Here is a 17,079-nt window from a genome sequence, read left to right on the forward strand (position 1 = left end):
GAGGAGAGGCATCTTCGTTCCTGTGCTTGAAATTTTACTCTCAGGATTTTCAAAAAGAAAGAGTCCTCTTACTGGTTTTTGACAGTAAATACAATCGTTGTTACAACGATATAAAATGCAGTATTTCATAATGCCAAAGGATAATTTAATGTTGGTAATATAAACTTTTTAAAAAATAACACTGAAGGACAGAAGTTAATGAAATGTCAGTGGTGAGATGAGTTCAAGAAAAGGCTCTGACGTTTGGTTAAAATTAGGTTCGGCTTAAGTTCTTTGGTAGACTCGGGTAGCGTGAGTATAAATAGTGCTACGGAAAAGTTAGAAGGATTCAGTGGACAGGTCTGTGCCTGGAAGTGTTGCATCCACCTCCTCATTTGCTGCAATGGAAAATTTATCTCTAACAGAGGAGGATGTGATACAGCATCTGCTGGAATTTAACATTTTCAGATTAACACTCCTGTGTAACTCCCACTGAGGTATCTTCAAGAAGCTAGAATGCTTTATTGAAATAGTTGTATTTTAATGGTTCTTGGAAAACCAAAGAAATGCTAAATATCATGGTAGTTCTGCAGTTAATTCCCACACCTGGAAGGGAGTGAAGTGATGAACCGGAGAATTACTGCTTGGGCTGATGCTGGCGTTGATCAAAAGGAAATGGTCAAGTCTTTGCTCACTGAAAAAGAATGTGTATGTGTATACACACACACACATATCATTTTCCCCTTGAGTACACAGAAACTTGGCAATAGTCTGGACTTCAGAGAAATTCTGACTTTTAATATGTTCAACACAGCTTCACAGATCAAAAAACCTGTCTTATAAGGGACTTCCTAAGAGAGAGAGACTCTCACATATTTTTAGAATGTGAATAACCTGGTTTTATGTAAGAACTGAGTACCAGAACTGAATCTGTCGTTGTCAGATACACAACTGAGACTGTGGATTCCTAATTCACAGCATGGAATACCAAGATTTGTCCTTTTTCCAGGCATCATTAATAAAGCAGTGGTAGCAAGATTTTATTTTTATTTAACCCAGTTGTTCTTTATATTAAAAACAGTGTTTCAGAAGCCTTGACACCTCACTTTGAATTGGCGAAATGAGTTTCTCTAATTGCACCCCTATTTTGGGATCCATTTGAGACTAGTCGTTCACTCTGTAAGAAATGCTATTTCGTTGCATTTTAATTAGAATTTATATAATGATTTGTACGGCAACTACGTAAGCATGTACAGTGTAAGAGTAAACAAGTATTAATTTATAGATTATTTGGGTTGTCGCTGTAGGCTAGTGCGGACGTCGGTCCCAGCTGTACATAACAGCAGCGCATGGCTCTGCTGCAGCCGTTTCTGTAGCTCGCAGTAGTAATTCAGCATAGGAGTTAAAGGAATTTTAGCCAGACTTCTGAGAAGTATTTGCCCTTTAAAACCTGTAGCTCCAGCATTACTTGAGGGATAGGGATCGGCTTTTATGATAAACAGCCTGCGCCTTCAAATGTAGGTGGGAGATGTTTCGGTGCACGGCCTTAGAGAGGCTAGGTATGGCATCCTGCAGAACGAGGAGAAAACAAACGTGGGTCTCGGGGATATATTCCTTCGTACCTCAAAACTACTTCCCCATGTTGTACTCCTTAAATCTTTTAAGAATGGTATGATGAAATCCTTTTCAGAAGAGCAGCAAGGGAGTAAACCAATTTAACACAGTCCCTTTGTGGGTTTAAATTACCTCTTTCTGCTGTTCAAATTCTGAATTCTTTTTTTTTTCTGCAGTTGAATAAAAATCCATCTATCCATTTAACATGTAATAAGCCTCTCTCCTGCACTGATATTGCTAGATTTTTTTTCAGTGACTGGTGAGACTTAATGCGATGGTTCTCTGAAAACACTCCACTTTTCTTTCAGAGTCCTCTTCCATTCATTTATAGTTCATAAAAACTAAATATTTCAGCAGAGTTGCCAGGAAGCCACGGATGCGGCTGGACCCGACCTGCAGCACCTCCTGCTCTTCCCTGGAGCTGCGGGGTGAGCATAGGAAATGCTTTGCACCGAATTCTCTACTGTTCAAGGCAGCAGAACCCAAATAAATTAAAAGCTGTTTATAACGGCATAGCCAGGACCTTTTTGCAGCTATGGAGTCTGTTTAAAACCACAGAGTAACAGGGGTGTAAAAAGTGTGGTGATGGTGTTTCCCCTTCCCTCTCTCCCCATCCCCTGGTAATCCAGATGGCTTAATTAATTTTGAGTTTTATAGGTAGGGGTGAAGTGTGTCAGAAGTGTCGTTCCCTATTTAAAAGTGAATTATCCCTTTGTGTAAAAAGAGCAGAGCGTATTTGTTGAGGTCATCCTGAAAGCATCATCACTAAAAATTATCTGCTGATGCAGAAAATTGGATTTATTCTTATGCTAGCATTTCCATAAAAATACAATTACATATAAATTTATGTTCTCTAAAAGCTTGTAGTAAACTGGGCTTTCAGAAAATAAGACACTTATCTTTTAAAGTCCAGTTTTAAATGACCAGATGGTGCTTACAGTATGGGAGCATAAAACTGGTGAGAGATAATTGATTATTTCCATTTAAAAAGGGGGCGGGGGGGTGGAACTCAAGGCGAAACTCCTTTTAATTGCTGTATGGTTAACTCCTGCCTATCAGCAGAACATCGGCAACGTCTGCAGCCGTTTCTGGAGCACCCTGTGGAAATCGCCGCGGGCCGGGTCCAGCGCCGCTGGACCACCCTGGCACGCCTGGGGCTGCACGAGCCCCCCGGGGCCGTCAGATGGGGCTGCAATTAAGCAAAGGGTTTAAAACTTTAACTCAGCGCTTCTGATACTCTGGCTTACTAGGGAGGCGAAATTAAACTTCTGTTTAATAAGGATTTTATGAAGTGTATCTTGCATATTCCTGCGTATTTTTCAAATGCGTGTCATTTGAAGGACTTCATTCCTCAGCAAAAGTAGGGTCTTCTGAGCAAACGGGCTGAAATCACTTCAACTTCTGGATTTATTTCCGTGCTGTTCAGCCTTGCTCCTTTCCAGGGCTGTAACAGTGGTGTTGGAGCACGCTTCGTGCAGTAGGAGGTTTATCTTGAAGAAAAAAAAAAAAAAAAAAAAAAAAGAAAAGAAAAATCCCGAGAGAGGGTTTACATAGTTTCTGCCTTCTCCTGGGGGGCCAGGACACGTGAGCCCCCGAGCGCGTCCGTGGAGGTCCCGTCCCCGGGGACAGTCCCGTACTTTCCCAGTCCCTCCTTCGCTTCTGCAGGAGGCTCCTGGCTCAGGGCCGCTGGCACCGTCCCTGCCTCGGCTCTGGCTGTGAAGTCCTCCGTTACCAGCCCGCTTGCTGCTCCTCGTACACGTTATTGTTTTAAAAGCGCGTTTGAGGTGCGGTAATGTCAAGAATCAATCCAGCCTTGAATGTTGAGTTTTCACCTCAGAAAATATTTATAGTTTGTGCTTTAAAGAAAAGAAAGAAAAAATAGCCATCTGTTTTTATGTGGATATCTCTGTGATTTCAGCTCTGAACTACGACTATTTCTAGGCTTCAGGTTTTGATTGTAGGGCTGTTTTGTTGGAGATGCCTCTTTCGTGGTGCTGGGTAGGTGGCGGTTATATTCTGCTGAGGATTTCTCTTCCTCCTGTGCGCCGAGGCCAGTGAGAGTTTGTTTGCTGATTCCCGGTGGTTGCTGAGCATCTCATTAACATCGAGCTTTTAATTTCGAAACAGTTGCCCTGCAATTGCCGCTGTTTCTTTGCGTCCTTTGCATTTGATGAAACAATCTGTTGTCGCAGCCGGGAGGTGAATCATGACTTGGTACGTTTGATCGCGTTGTGAAAAACCCAAATTCTCTTCTAGGTGTCCTCACCTGTCCCCTTCCCACCAAACACCATTGTGGTGCGCACATGGCGATGCTCCCGCCGGACAGGCTCTACCAGGGCTCCGAAGTAGCAGAACCAACAGCTCTGGATTTAAGCACTGCCACTTGAAAAGCTCTTCCCTCTCTGTTTTGCAGGTATGGTGTGAATATGCGTTGCTTGGCAGCTCGGGTCAACTACAAGACTCTGATCATCATCTGCGCCCTCTTCACCCTGGTGACGGTGCTGCTCTGGAACCGATGCTCCTCCGACAGAGCCGGCCCGTTCCCCCGCAGCCTCGCCGGCCCCGAACGCCGAGCCGCCGCTGCCTCCGAGAGCGACCCGGCCCGGCAGCAGAGCGAGGAGGCATCACCCCAGGAGCAGCAGAAGGCTCCTCCCGTTGCGGGAGGCTTCAACGGCAACAAAGCCCCGGGGCTGAAGTACGAGGAGATTGACTGTCTGATCAATGACGAGCACACCGTTAAAGGGAGGAGGGAAGGCAACGAGGTCTTCCTGCCGTTCAGCTGGGTAGAGAAATACTTTGAGGTTTATGGGAAAATTGCTCAGTACGATGGTTATGACAGGTTTGAATTCTCTCATAGCTACTCCAAAGTATACACACAGCGAGCACCTTACCACCCCGACGGGGTCTTCATGTCCTTCGAGGGCTACAACGTAGAGGTTCGAGACAGAGTGAAATGCATAAGTGGTGTTGAAGGTTTGTGGTTTTTTTTTTTTTTTTTAATAGTTTAAATGCTTCTTAAAATTTGCTGCCATCATTTGAGATGCAAAGTGATCTTAATTTTGTCATGATAGTCTTGATCAAAAAAACTTTGAGAAATCGTGCGCGGTCTCACTTTGTGCCAAGTTTTCCCAGCTCCCATCCTGCATCCTGGGGGTTGGACTAGATGACATTTAAAGGTCCCTTCCAACCCAAACTATTCTATGATCTCCGGTTTTACTGGTTGCAGCGAACTCCAGAGGTGCCGGGACGCTTCTCTTACGGTGCTGCTGTCAGGTTTTGGCATTGTTGTTGACACTTACCGTATCTGTCAGGGAGCCACAATTATTTTCAAATCTAAAATTAAATAACAAAGCTTGGCCCTGCTGTCTGAGGAGGCTCCTGCTTCCCTGCGGGCACAGATACAGCCCCACGCTCCGAGCCAAGTGGCACTGCCAGCACCTGTAGAACAGCCCGGCCACTCAGAGCTTAATATTCGAGGTTTTGTCTTCAGGTTTAACAATATCCCATCCCTTTGCGTTGCTGGGGCAGTGCTGGAGATGCAGCCGTCGAACCTTCACTGCTGGGCTGCTCCAGAGCAAGCGGGGAGGGTTTTGCTCAGCAGCGTGGGATTAGCTCTTGCCAAAGCTCGTCCTGTGCTCGGTCCGGGTATAATCGGCATCACCGCGCTGCCGTGCCCGGGGCAGGCAGGGCATCGCCTCGCCTCGTCCTGCGAAAGGTGCTGCTGGCCGCAGCAAGGCGAGGAGGTTTTGGAGAACTGCTGAAGGGTCACAGTGCTCTCCAGCCATCGAAGCATCCCTGGATAAAATTAATATACGGCAAGACCTTTCCAATTTGGACTTTTGCTAAACCGTGCAATCGGTAATTAGGACGCAAGGTCTTCCCGTGTCTTGGCAAAGATTCGATCGCAGAAATTTCTTGTCGGGTTTCATATTAAAAAATTAATGACTTTATAAAACTGTTATGGAATGTGACACTGTGACCCCTCATAAATTAAAGCCCAGCTTTTACTTAATAAAATACATTAATTTTCATGCATCTTGGTGATCAGTGATGCTCTGCTGTGTTGATAGGAGCTCTTCCCATGATACGGTCACCGCAGAAAGCTGGCATGTCATGCAATTAATTTGTCTGTAAGGGATTCACATAAACAAATGCACAGGGTATGTCAGGTTGGGTTTTTTTAAGGTTACTCTCACTTTTTTTTTTTTAACTCTCATTCTTTTTACATCTGCCAAAGAAGGGGAACAGGGCTCTGAAACTCGGGGCTCTCCCAAGGGGAACAGGGCTCTGAAACTCGGGGCTCTCCCAAAGGTGCAGATGCGTCCTGGTAACTATACATCCAGTACGAGTGAGTGTTGCTCTGCTCAGGGCTTACATCTGCCGTGAGAGGCTGAGGGGATGGCTTTCCTTTCTAATTGCTACAGTCATTGCTGATTAAATACAGCTTGTGAATATGAAGAACAGCCACGGGTGCCGCTTTTGTTGTTGCGGGGTGGGCTTGGACCTAGGTCTTGGAGCCCCACCAGTTTTTGTATGAAATGTGGAAGATGCGCGAGATGCCCCTTGCAGCTGGACTCTGCAAGTTCTTGTGATGTTTTTCAGCAAAAAGCTGAAGTTCAGTAAGAACTAATTGAGACCCAGGACAGATTCGGCAGCCTCTTGCCTTGCCAGATGTGCACGCAAGGTGCTGTGCGTAGCTGCTCTCTACTTAAACCTCAAGAGGCCAGCGAGTTTAATGCTCGACGATGTGGTTATTTCTCTATAAACCTTGCTTTTTTACAGCATGTGATTTAAGACCTATCATTATGAAACGTGGTGCCAGAGCCTGGGTTTTGTAAAGGCAATAGAGTTATTGGCATCCAGCAAACAGGTCGGAGAAGAGAAATAGTTGTAGTTTGTAAGGAAGGGGTTTTAATATTAAAATACATTCTCAGACAGTTTTAGGCTCTTGCCTTCCATCCTTCCAGCCCTAGAGATTCTCATATTGCTGCATGATGGAAAAAAACCTTCCCGTTATATTTTCACCTTCTCTCTTTCTGCAAGGTTAATGTGTTGTTATGTCCTATGACCTGGAGAATTTGCTCTTGTCATCTCGTATAAATTTCAAGTAAGGCTCTTATAGCAGATTTCTTTTTTTGCATCTTTCAGTCTCAATGAACGCACCCTTAACTGAAAATGTTTAGCATTAATAAGCGAGCTGGCTTTCAGGAGTTGAGATAATACATGGTATTTAAATATTTCCCGTGATGGTTTTCTCTTTAGGCAGCAGTAAGCCATCGCATCTCCATCAGTAATATTTATTGGTAACACAAAGCACCAAAATATGTATGAAAATGTATCCTTTTACATTTAGTTTAAGTAATCTTTTCATTGTACCAGATTTCAGAAGAAATTGGTTTCTGAGCTTGACATTGCCAAGGGGGAAAATGGTGCAAATGCCAACTTGTTTATTTTCATCTTCTTTTTTTCTTTTCTTACGTGCATGCAAAGGTTTACAGCACTAAATATCCTTGGTTTCCTACAAGAGGGTCATAAAGATATATTCCCACTTTGGAGTCGTATTTAGAGGTTGGGAATTTGTTCCAAATAAAATTCAGGACTTTAGGAGAATCCTGGTTTTATCCGTATCTTAAGTATCGTGTGTTTGCTGGCTTATGGACGTAGGTGTATAAATAAGTCTCCTCCACACAGTTTGTTTCCATTTCCCACGCAGCCGGTGATGCAATAGGCAGTTTATGGCACGAGAGTTTTTCCACCCAAAACTCGAGGTTGCAGCTCCTGGGAGCTGGTGAAGGGCAGGCAGAGGAGAGCCCGGAGCTCGGCAGGGTTTTCTGCAGGTGCATTTCTGCTACCGATCATAACGGAGGGTGGAAGTTTTATATCGAGCACGGCTACGTGACATTGTCTGAGCTCCTACAACGGGTTTTGCATATGAAATCCAATCCATCAGCCTATAGAAGATGTTCTCTGTGATCTTCCTGCTTTGAATCCTCTAAAGAGGTGGTGCTCCAGGGCGTTCTTCTGGTCGGTGCAGACTTTTAAATGTAGAATCACCCTAACCCTAAATGAAGTGTGCTCTCCTGCGAGGCTGCCAGCTTTTGGGACAGGGAGTCGTGTGTGGAGGGTTAATCCCAGGGACGGCTGGGCTGGAGCAGTAGCTCTGCAGACAAGGGACAGCTTTGGGTGGAAGAGCTGGGGCATATTCTGCTGGGATTGCATGGAGAGCTTGGCTGGTTTCTGCAGGCGTCGCTTCAGACTGCGCTTGTAATACTCTTAGGGGAGCCAAGGTAATCGGAGCAGATTTGTAGATGCTGGGTAAATGCTCTTTTAGCATCAAATAACTCTTAGCAAAATCTAGTAATAACATATACGCTACCTTTGCAAAGATTTATGTGGCGTTAAAGGGATTGTGTTAGCTGTAACATCATTTGGAGATTTAGTGGTCTCTGGGGGAGGGACAGGGGAATCTGTTAGGGCATTTTAAATGTATTTTAAAGTAAGTATGATGCTTCAGTAAACAATTAAATGAGAATGTGTGGAAGACCGTGATAAGGACTTCTCTGCCACTCAAATCTGCTTAGTTTTGGCTGGTCACAGATCTCAGTGTAAATGGGAGCAATTCACTCCTTGAACAGGACTTTCCTCAAGTCAAGTCTAACTAATGGTGAAGCCTAGAAACAGCATTTGCTAGAAGTAAAGGAGTGACGGGGTAAGGAGGAGGAGTGTGCAGGGCTGCAAACACTGTTTTTTTGAAAATGTGCCGATAAAACACTCATTTTCTTCCTCTCTCGTAGGTGTGCCGTTGTCCACGCAGTGGGGACCTCAAGGCTATTTCTACCCCATCCAGATTGCACAGTACGGGTTAAGTCACTACAGTAAAAACCTGACGGAGAAACCGCCTCACATCGAGGTGTACGAAACGGCCGAAGAGAAGGACAAAACCGGCAGGTCCGTGGACTGGACAGTGCCGAAAGGCTGTTCTCTGTCCACAGTAGCTGATAAAGCCAAGTTCACTAGCGTCAAACAGTTCGTCGCTCCAGGTGGGTTATCCTAAATGCATGGCAGCTAAGCCATGTCCATTAATTTGCACAGAAGGTATCAGGGGAGCTTTAACGTGCTGGGATTAATGTGTTTTCACTTATCCCGCGTGACTTCCCATCCTTAAGATCTCACCTGAGGATGTCATCTCATTTCTGTACCTCTGGAGTTTGTCTTCTGTTTTCTCTCCATCACTGCTTTTTCAACACTATTTTCATGAAAAAAGGGGTGGATGTATGCATGGAGGGCAACGAGGAGCTACAGTCACGTTTCCTGAGCCTTTCGGCTTCTGTCTCAAAATAGAAGCAAAATAAAAATGGAACCAGTTGCGAAGCCTGGGAAATAGCGCTGACGTGTGATAAGCAGATGTTGACAGATGATAGATAAGGTCTATTTTCAGCCTGGAGCAAGCGTAGCACGTGCGGCTCTCTGGTTGGACCCGGGATCTCTCTCTTCATTGGGATGCAACTGTTTTTGCAAAATTGGAGATCTTGGTTCTGGCTAACCCAAGCTGCCTTAAACAAGGCAGCAAGAGAGCAGCTGCCCTCGTGCTGCGCAGGTATTTGCAGAGGACTGGGGGAGGACGGCGAAGATCTGGGGCTGCGTATGGGCGCTCTCCTTCACCTGCAGACATGCAAGATGCATTTTGTTGCCGTCTCTTCAATTTACCGTGTTCTGTTTTGTACTTAGCAGGGAAATTCATTATTTCATGCAAGAGTTTCCTTTGTGCTAGGACAGGCTCATTAATAAGGACGTAATGTATTTTTCCTCAATCAATACCCATTAGAATTAATGAGTCCATTACTTAAAAAGACAATGAAGTAATTTTCAGTTGGCACCTTAGGCCTGGGTCTCTAGGGAAAACATTGTCGAACACTCTTGTGTCTTTGTAGCAGATAAATACAGGGAGAGGAAAGGCTAAAAGATCTGTTATGTATTCTCTCCTCATCCTTTATTGATGGTAGAGTAATCTGTGGGGCTCGAAGGCCGCGGTATGCATCCACTCGTCTTAGATGGCCTTAAGTAATGGATTTATAGGCGCTTAAGGCAGTGCAAGCAACGGGCAGCCTTTAGTTCTCCTTCGCTTCTTAAAACTCTCTTTTTCCCCTTCTATTAGAATTCACTTCGTTATCACGCAAGCATTTATTTACAAGGAATGATAAAACTTACTTGACAGGAATTGCGAGTGGGGTTTTTTAATTAGATTTTTCATAGGAGCAAAACGTTGTGTAACAAAGCACTCGGTTTCTTCTCCCAAAGCAGATGCTGATCTCCAGAACTCAAAGCAGTGTAGCTTTTACTTTAAAAGATGGGAAAACATGACATTCCGTCAAAATAATAGGTCCCGTACAATAGCACCTTACAGCGCAAGACGTGGAAATGGTCATGACGCGAAATGCCGTAGATTAGTCTGGGAGACGGGGAAAAGCCTCCGCTATGCAGGGAAAGCAGACCATAACTCCTTGGTTGCACGTAGAAATATTTATAGGGCATTTCACACATCCAGAAGGAGCAGAAAGGGAACAATTGCCTCGCGTGGGAGAATTTTATTCTATAGAAAGCCGTTAATGTAAGATGACTGTCTTTAAGTGTTTATCATCCCTCTGTGCCTTCAAAGCTACAGATTTGCACACAGCCTTACAAACTAATTAGCCCTTTGATCTTCTAGTACAGGTTTTTTGAAGGAGGAGCTGATTTTACATTTTAAAATCTAGCCTGCGAGAGAACACTGGATTTCATTATGTGGCATTGCCTAGGAGCTTTATTTAATAGTTTTGTTAATTAAACTGAGTTTTGCCAATGGAGAGGTTAATAAATACTTTAACACGTTAGTCTTTCCATATTCTTTTCTTTTTTCCCCCTATTAAACTAATCAGCATGCTGGTTTTTGGAACTGTCAGGACAGGAAAGAAAAAGTCACAGATTTAAATATTAGTCCCGGGGAGGATCCTAAATACCTGCTTCTCAGCACTCCCGGCTTTTTTTTTTTTGGCTGAAAGCGGAGCTTTACGCAGAAATGCAACTGCTCAAGCGGCGCTGCATTTTTGGTGTCTTTTCTGCCAAGTGAAATTTTCAGTTTGGAACAAAAGGGTGGTGGTTGGTTTATATTTTGGATTACAGAAGAGGAAAATCGCGCAGCATCTACGTTCTTGCAGCTTGGCTGCTGTGCCCCGTCCTGTAGGAGAAGTCCGGCTCTGCCTGTTGTGCATCCTGCCAGCAGGCAGCTGCCGGCAGCAGGAAGACCTCCCCGTTGGTGGCCCATTCCCTTACCCCAGATCCTGCTGGTGTCCGTTGCGCTCCTCCATCGATCAGGTACCAGAAGCGTCTGACAAAGCCATCGATCCAGCCCCTGGCACTTCTGCTCCGCAGCGAAGTGCTGCAGCGTGTTAATGTAAGACGCAAACGAGTTCTCCCCGGTGCTGCGGGAGTCGGCCTTCGCTCACGGATTTACTTTTATCCTTAATTAAATAATATATGATAGGGCGCAGAAAGAATGATTGAATTATTGATGGGCTGCCCTAAAAGCTTTTGGATCCTGCCTGGTAAGAGGGCTTACCTCTGGAAGCCGCACTTCATAGCTTAAACATTTCGGAGAAATGAGTGCTTTACCACTGAACAAGGCTTTTTTTGTTTGTTTTGCAGAAAATACCGAGGGGGTATCTCTGCAGCTTGGGAACACCCGAGATTTTATTATTTCTTTTGATCTCAAATTTGTAACAAACGGGAGCGTTTCTGTGGTTCTCGAGACGACAGAGAAGAACCAGCTCTTCACCGTGCACTACGTCTCCAACACCCAGCTCATCGCTTTTAAGGACCGAGACATCTACTACGGCATCGGTCCCAGGACTAGCTGGAGCACCCTCACCAGAGACCTGGTGACCGACCTGCGGAAAGGCGTCGGCCTCTCGAACACGAAAGCCGTGAAGCAGACCAAAATCATGCCCAAGAGAGTGGTGAGGCTGGTAGCGAAGGGTAGAGGCTTCCTCGATAACATCACCATCTCGGCCACCGCTCACATGGCGGCTTTTTTTGCTGCCAGCAACTGGCTGGTGAGGAACCAGGACGAGAGGGGCGGCTGGCCCATCATGGTGACGAGGAAGCTGGGGGAAGGATTTAAGTCCTTGGACCCGGGCTGGTACTCGGCCATGGCGCAAGGACAGGCCATGTCAACGCTGGTGCGGGCGTACCTGCTGACGAAGGACCACGCGTTCCTCAGCTCGGCTCTGCGGGCGACGGCGCCGTACAAGCTGCCGTCGGAGCAGCGCGGGGTGAAAGCCGTCTTCATGAACCGGCACGACTGGTACGAGGAGTACCCGACCTCGCCCAGCTCCTTCGTGCTCAACGGTTTTATGTACTCCTTAATCGGGCTGTATGACTTAAAAGAAACGGCTGGGGAGAAGCTGGGGAAGGAGGCGCGGGTCCTCTACGAGCGGGGCATGGAGTCCCTGAAGGCCATGCTTCCCCTCTACGACACCGGCTCAGGGACCATCTACGACCTTCGGCACTTCATGCTCGGCACCGCTCCCAACCTGGCCCGATGGGACTACCACACCACCCACATCAACCAGCTCCAGCTCCTCAGCACGATAGACGAGTCCCCCATCTTCAAAGAGTTCGTCAAGAGGTGGAAGAGCTACCTGCGAGGCGGGCGGGCAAAGCACAACTAGAGCTTACAACCAAACCCCTCGGTCCTGCTGCCTCGCAGAGGTACAGTTTCAAAGGTTGCATCCTAAATTTTTTATGGACCGTTTCAAAGAAGTGATCCTTAAAACTGATCTGAAATCATTGCATTCCAGCGTGAAAATATTTGGGTCTGATGGGTAGGATTCGGGAACTTCACCTGTCCTTAGTGCTCCACAGCGAAACCATCTGCACGAAGCAAAACCCCTTTGTGCTCCTGAGTTTGGGGACGTTTTTTTGGTTTGGGTTTTTCTTTTTTTTTTTTCCTTTTTGCAGGAAAATATTTGCAGAAGCCATACACGTCTCTAAAGTCCAGCACTTGCCCGAAAAATTAGTCCATGGCCTCTTTTAAAATGGAGTTATATGTGTATATGTTGGAACAGCGTAACAGATCATGTGGTGTAACGCCGTAAATGTGTATTTACTTGTAGCCTGGGTAGTGGACAGTGTATCTTTTTAAAGGTTTTTTGTTTGTTTTTTTTTTTAATACGGATTCTTTTCTTGGGGTGAAAAATATGCATTTTTTTTGTTTTTTTCTCAATTCTCTGTACGGAGATCCTTTAGCTGTATGGTTTCTTTACAGACGCGTGGACGGAAAACACGCAGACAGCGTGCAGGCTTCGAAGTCACGTCATGTAAGCACAACTCGGTGGGGCTCGCGGACCTCACAAAGCCTGCAACCGTGCCACCCCCCTTTTTATAAAGCCAAATTTACTGTCGCCCATCAGGTTTGCTGGTGTCATCTCCTCCCTGGTAGCTGGAATCTCTTGTCGTGGAGCCCGGTGTTTTGTACTGTATTTTTTAATTACATCTGAGAGGTTTCTCTGAGCTTTGGCAACTTCATTCTTTGGGAGACTTGTCTTGAATTCCTGAGTGTGACGTGGAGCTCATTTTGAGTAGCGCGCAGGAAATTCAATTGGAATTAATTAAGGTTTTCCTATGGTGATTTTCATTTTTAACCTGCCTGAGTAGATCAAGCATTTTAAAAATTAAAATTACCCCAGAGGGCTTTCCAGCTCTACCTGTGCTTTAATACCAAGTTTCACCTCTGCCTACTGTCTTACTCATCGCGTAAGGGGTCGTTACATCTCCAGCACTGGCTTCTTGGCTGTGCTTTGTCTTCGTGGCTCTGCCAAGCGAGCAAGGGTACTCGTGCAATAACCGAACACACGCGTCCGAACCCAAACGCTTTCACTGTACTGTTGTAATGCAGAAGAAACCAGGAGGTTTCTTTTTCCTATTTATCAGTCCTTTACACCCACCATTAGCCTGCCTTCTTGGCGTGTAGGCGTCCTGGTTGATCCAGAAGAGTAAAACCAACCGTCTGCATCGTTAGATTAGGGGTGTTTAGTTCGGTAGCATAGCAAATATCGGGTTATCGGCTCTGTTGAGGCATGCTGGTGTTCGCTGTAAGAGTCCCAGACTCGAAAGCTCCCGACGTATGCCAGCATGGGAAGGACATGCACTAGCTTTGGGGTTTTTCCACTGATCCCGTTACATGTTGTACGTGTACGTGGGGGTTAAGCTTCAGATGTTCATACTGAGGACAAAGTTCATTCGAATCACAAAAATGCTGGGCACAAGGACAATATGCATCTTGATTATTTTTTTTTTTCTTTTCTCTATTTTTTGATGCTTTTTCTATTTCTCACAGATATTTGAAGCAACTTGATCTTTGCAAACGCATGCTGCGATCATATCAATATGAGAAGTGGATGTCACAGGAGAAATTTCAATACCAAAGGTAGCAGAGGTGAATTTTTTTTTACATACATGTGTATACACACACACGCGCGCGTGCACACACAAAACCCAGAAAAATGTGCTTCCTTTACGAACGACTGGTCCTTACTGCAAACACAGAAACATCTTTCTCCTGCGTGTTTCCTCCATCTTTTGCCCATTTGGGATTTGGAGAATCTAGAGAGACTCTTTGGGTACTGCTCAAGAGGTGGTATCGGTGCCTTATGGAGGCCACAATTTCCTCTTTTTTTTTTTTTTTTTTTTTTTAATTAATGCCAGTTGAAAAATTGCAGCGTTGCTGATCTTTCAGTGCTTTGTGAGAGTCAGCCCGGCAGCTGTTGGGATAGGTGAGCGCAGAAGCGTAGGTTGGCCATGCCAACGCTGTCGGTCCTGTCAGACCACCTTATCCTTAACATCTCCATCATGTTTTTGTTGGCCTTAGCACATGTGTAAATTAAACCAACCACCGTCAGAGGTTGTAGAACCGAAGAGAGTTAGCGTGGGGGTTTTTCCTGTTATTTTTTTCAATCGAGTTGTGCAGTGGAAGAGGATTATTGGACGTTGGCACCCATAACTTCAGCGAATTCACTTAAGTTGGGTTTTGTTTGTTTGTTTTCAGTCTGCCAACTGACAAAGGTCTTAGTCGCTAAGATCTGTTTAATCTTTCCATGAGGCTTCCTGTACATAGACTTCATCGGAAACATAGTGCGCGTGGGTATATGCAAACCAGTGACACACAAGCACAACTGTACGAGTGTGGCAGTGCTGTTTTTCTCGGCCATTGTGCAAGACATTCACTGAAAGCTGCTATTTTCATTCACCTTGTAATTGTACTTTATTTTTTCTATGGTTTTTTTTTTCTTTTTTACATGTGGGATATACACCATGTGTTAAATATGCAATAAATTGTTTACAGGATGCCCTTGTAAAGGGTAGTCCTTTGTAAAGCTGTACAGACTTTGCAGTTTAAGCACAATGTGCACATGTTAGTTTTCTATACAGCGAGACATGACTTTTTGCAGAGGGAAAGGTTCCACTATGTTTATATACAAAGTAAATGGATCAACGTTTGTGCTTAATGTAAAGCTGCTTTATAAGACTGTAAAATAAATTTTTTTATCTTAAGACAAACGTGGGGCGATTTCGTTATTTCAGTCGGTACCTCCTGCCCTACGTGTGGTTGCAGATGAGTCCTGACGAGCAATGGTCTTAGTGGTTCTGAGATGTCCCCTTTTAGGGAATTTTAGAAGGTTTTTATTCTAAATAAGATGGAAAACGTTCTTTCTTCAACAGTTAGGAGGTTGCTGATTTGCGATAAGGACCACAGATATACATTTCCTGTCTGCTCAAGTAAAGTTCACGCAGTATGTTGCCGATGTGAGTTATTTCTGCTCAATACATCTCATTTTTGAGTTTATGTGATTTTTGTTAAATAACAATTTTAACTAACTGGTCACTAAAAAATAGCCTAACAAAGGTGACAGGTAGTCTGCTGAGGTTGCTTGTAACGTGCAAGAAATGCACCAGTCTCTTAACTCCTGTTTTCAGCTAAAAATGTGCAAGTCCTATCAAAATTCCCCCCCAAAATTGGGATTGAGGTCACCTGTGCCTTAGCCACTCCATGCCTGAAGTGACACTTCCCACCTTGATGCAGAAGTGCCGTTAAATCGGAGCTAACTTTTCCTGGTCGACAGAAAGTCGGTGCCTCCTTGGCTGTAAACGTGAGCTGCACCCAGGATGCCCCGTTTGACTTGGTCGTGAATAATTTTGCGCGAGTGAAATGCACGGAGCAAATCTTCCTCAGCCGGGCGGAGCTTCGGGACTGTCTCCCAACTGCTTGGCTGAAAATATTGATTTTCATTACTTAGCAGTTTGTTAAAAACATATGAATTGAAAATAGAAGTGGATTTAAATATGTTGTCTTGGTGATGAATTTGAATGTTTGCTGCTCAGTTTGTGGTGAAAGGAGATACATTTACCATCTGCCTGGAGTGACTGATAACTCCCATGTATGCGCTGCGCTTCCTGAATGTTAAATAGCTGCTTCGATACTTTACTAATCTCTTCCAAAAACGGCAGGAGCTATTTAAATGCCAAGCGCTCAGCGCTGCAGCCTATTAAACCAGGTGGAGTTTTGCAATGGCGGAGTGCAAATGTTGAAAGACATCCTGGCACTCACCGGCTTGAATCTTTAGGACAGTCAATATTTTAAGAGCTCATCTAGTTGAATTTGTATCTCTAAGCGACTTGCCGAGTAGCTCTCGTTGGGTTGAACTGAAGATTAACGGGACGGAGCTACCTTGCGCCAGGGTAATAAGCGCTAGCGAGCAGAGGGGGGGAGTAGAGGGGTTCTGGTCCTGCTCTCGTGGCTGCTCCTGCGTTCCCCGTCTCGGAGGAGAGGAGTACACGTGCCTGCCTTGGTCTGGAAGGGGTCAAACCCCACCGTGCCGCTGGCCTCGAGCGGAGGAGCCGTCCCGTGAGCGGCACAACGCTCCGGAGTCGGTGCAGGCGAGGGGAGTCTGTCTGTCCGCACCCCCAGGACAGATGGGTCCTGTGCCTCTCCTGCCAGCTGCCACGGAAGGCCGTTCATCCACGGGGTGATGATCCTGCTCCTTTCGAGGTGTCACCAAGCCTTTAGACCCGGGAGTTGGTGGACCCTCGTGCTGTGAGTACGCCAACAGCACTTTATTTCTCAGTGCGCTTGGGTGGCCACAGACAGCCTGCTGCTGGGGGCTCGCCGTTGCTGTCCCTAAGGGGGCAGTGGGAAATATTTGATGGCTAATTACAGCAAGGTCAGGCTTCTGGTGCTAAGTGTGGGGAAGAAACGAGAGTATTGGCCTGGCCTCGAGCACTTGAGGTTCTGCTCTTGCCCTCGGCATGCAGATGCTGGTACCAGGTCGTTTTCTTGGTGGTGGTGAAGGTGAGGCGTGTCTCTCTTGCTTTTTTTGTTTTTCTAGATTAGTCTAGATTAATAGTATTTGCTAGTGGGGAGAATGCTCTGCGTACAGCCTCCCTTCTGTGGCT

General features: G+C 45.6%; 1 protein-coding gene across 24 annotated transcripts in view; it reads left to right on the forward strand.

Annotated features, from left to right (window-relative positions):
* GLCE (glucuronic acid epimerase) overlaps positions 1-15,175 on the forward strand; it is a 57,401-nt gene extending 42,226 nt beyond the window's left edge. For 11 of the 24 annotated variants that reach the window (XM_075506443.1, XM_075506433.1, XM_075506440.1 and 8 more), the window contains 3 exons: positions 4,007-4,566; positions 8,388-8,633; positions 11,275-15,175. In XM_075506443.1, coding sequence (XP_075362558.1) covers positions 4,020-4,566; positions 8,388-8,633; positions 11,275-12,299 — 1,818 coding nt within the window. In that variant the 5' untranslated portion in view covers positions 4,007-4,019 and the 3' untranslated portion in view covers positions 12,300-15,175. Of the gene's footprint in view, positions 1-4,006; positions 4,567-8,387; positions 8,634-11,274 lie in introns of those variants that run through there. The other 13 variants (XR_012776322.1, XR_012776318.1, XR_012776321.1 and 10 more) reach the window with 13 other exon arrangements.
* Positions 15,176-17,079: the final 1,904 nt, after the last annotated feature.

Source organism: Mycteria americana, chromosome 6, assembly GCF_035582795.1.
Source record: "Mycteria americana isolate JAX WOST 10 ecotype Jacksonville Zoo and Gardens chromosome 6, USCA_MyAme_1.0, whole genome shotgun sequence".
In the NCBI taxonomy this organism is placed as follows: domain Eukaryota; kingdom Metazoa; phylum Chordata; class Aves; order Ciconiiformes; family Ciconiidae; genus Mycteria; species Mycteria americana.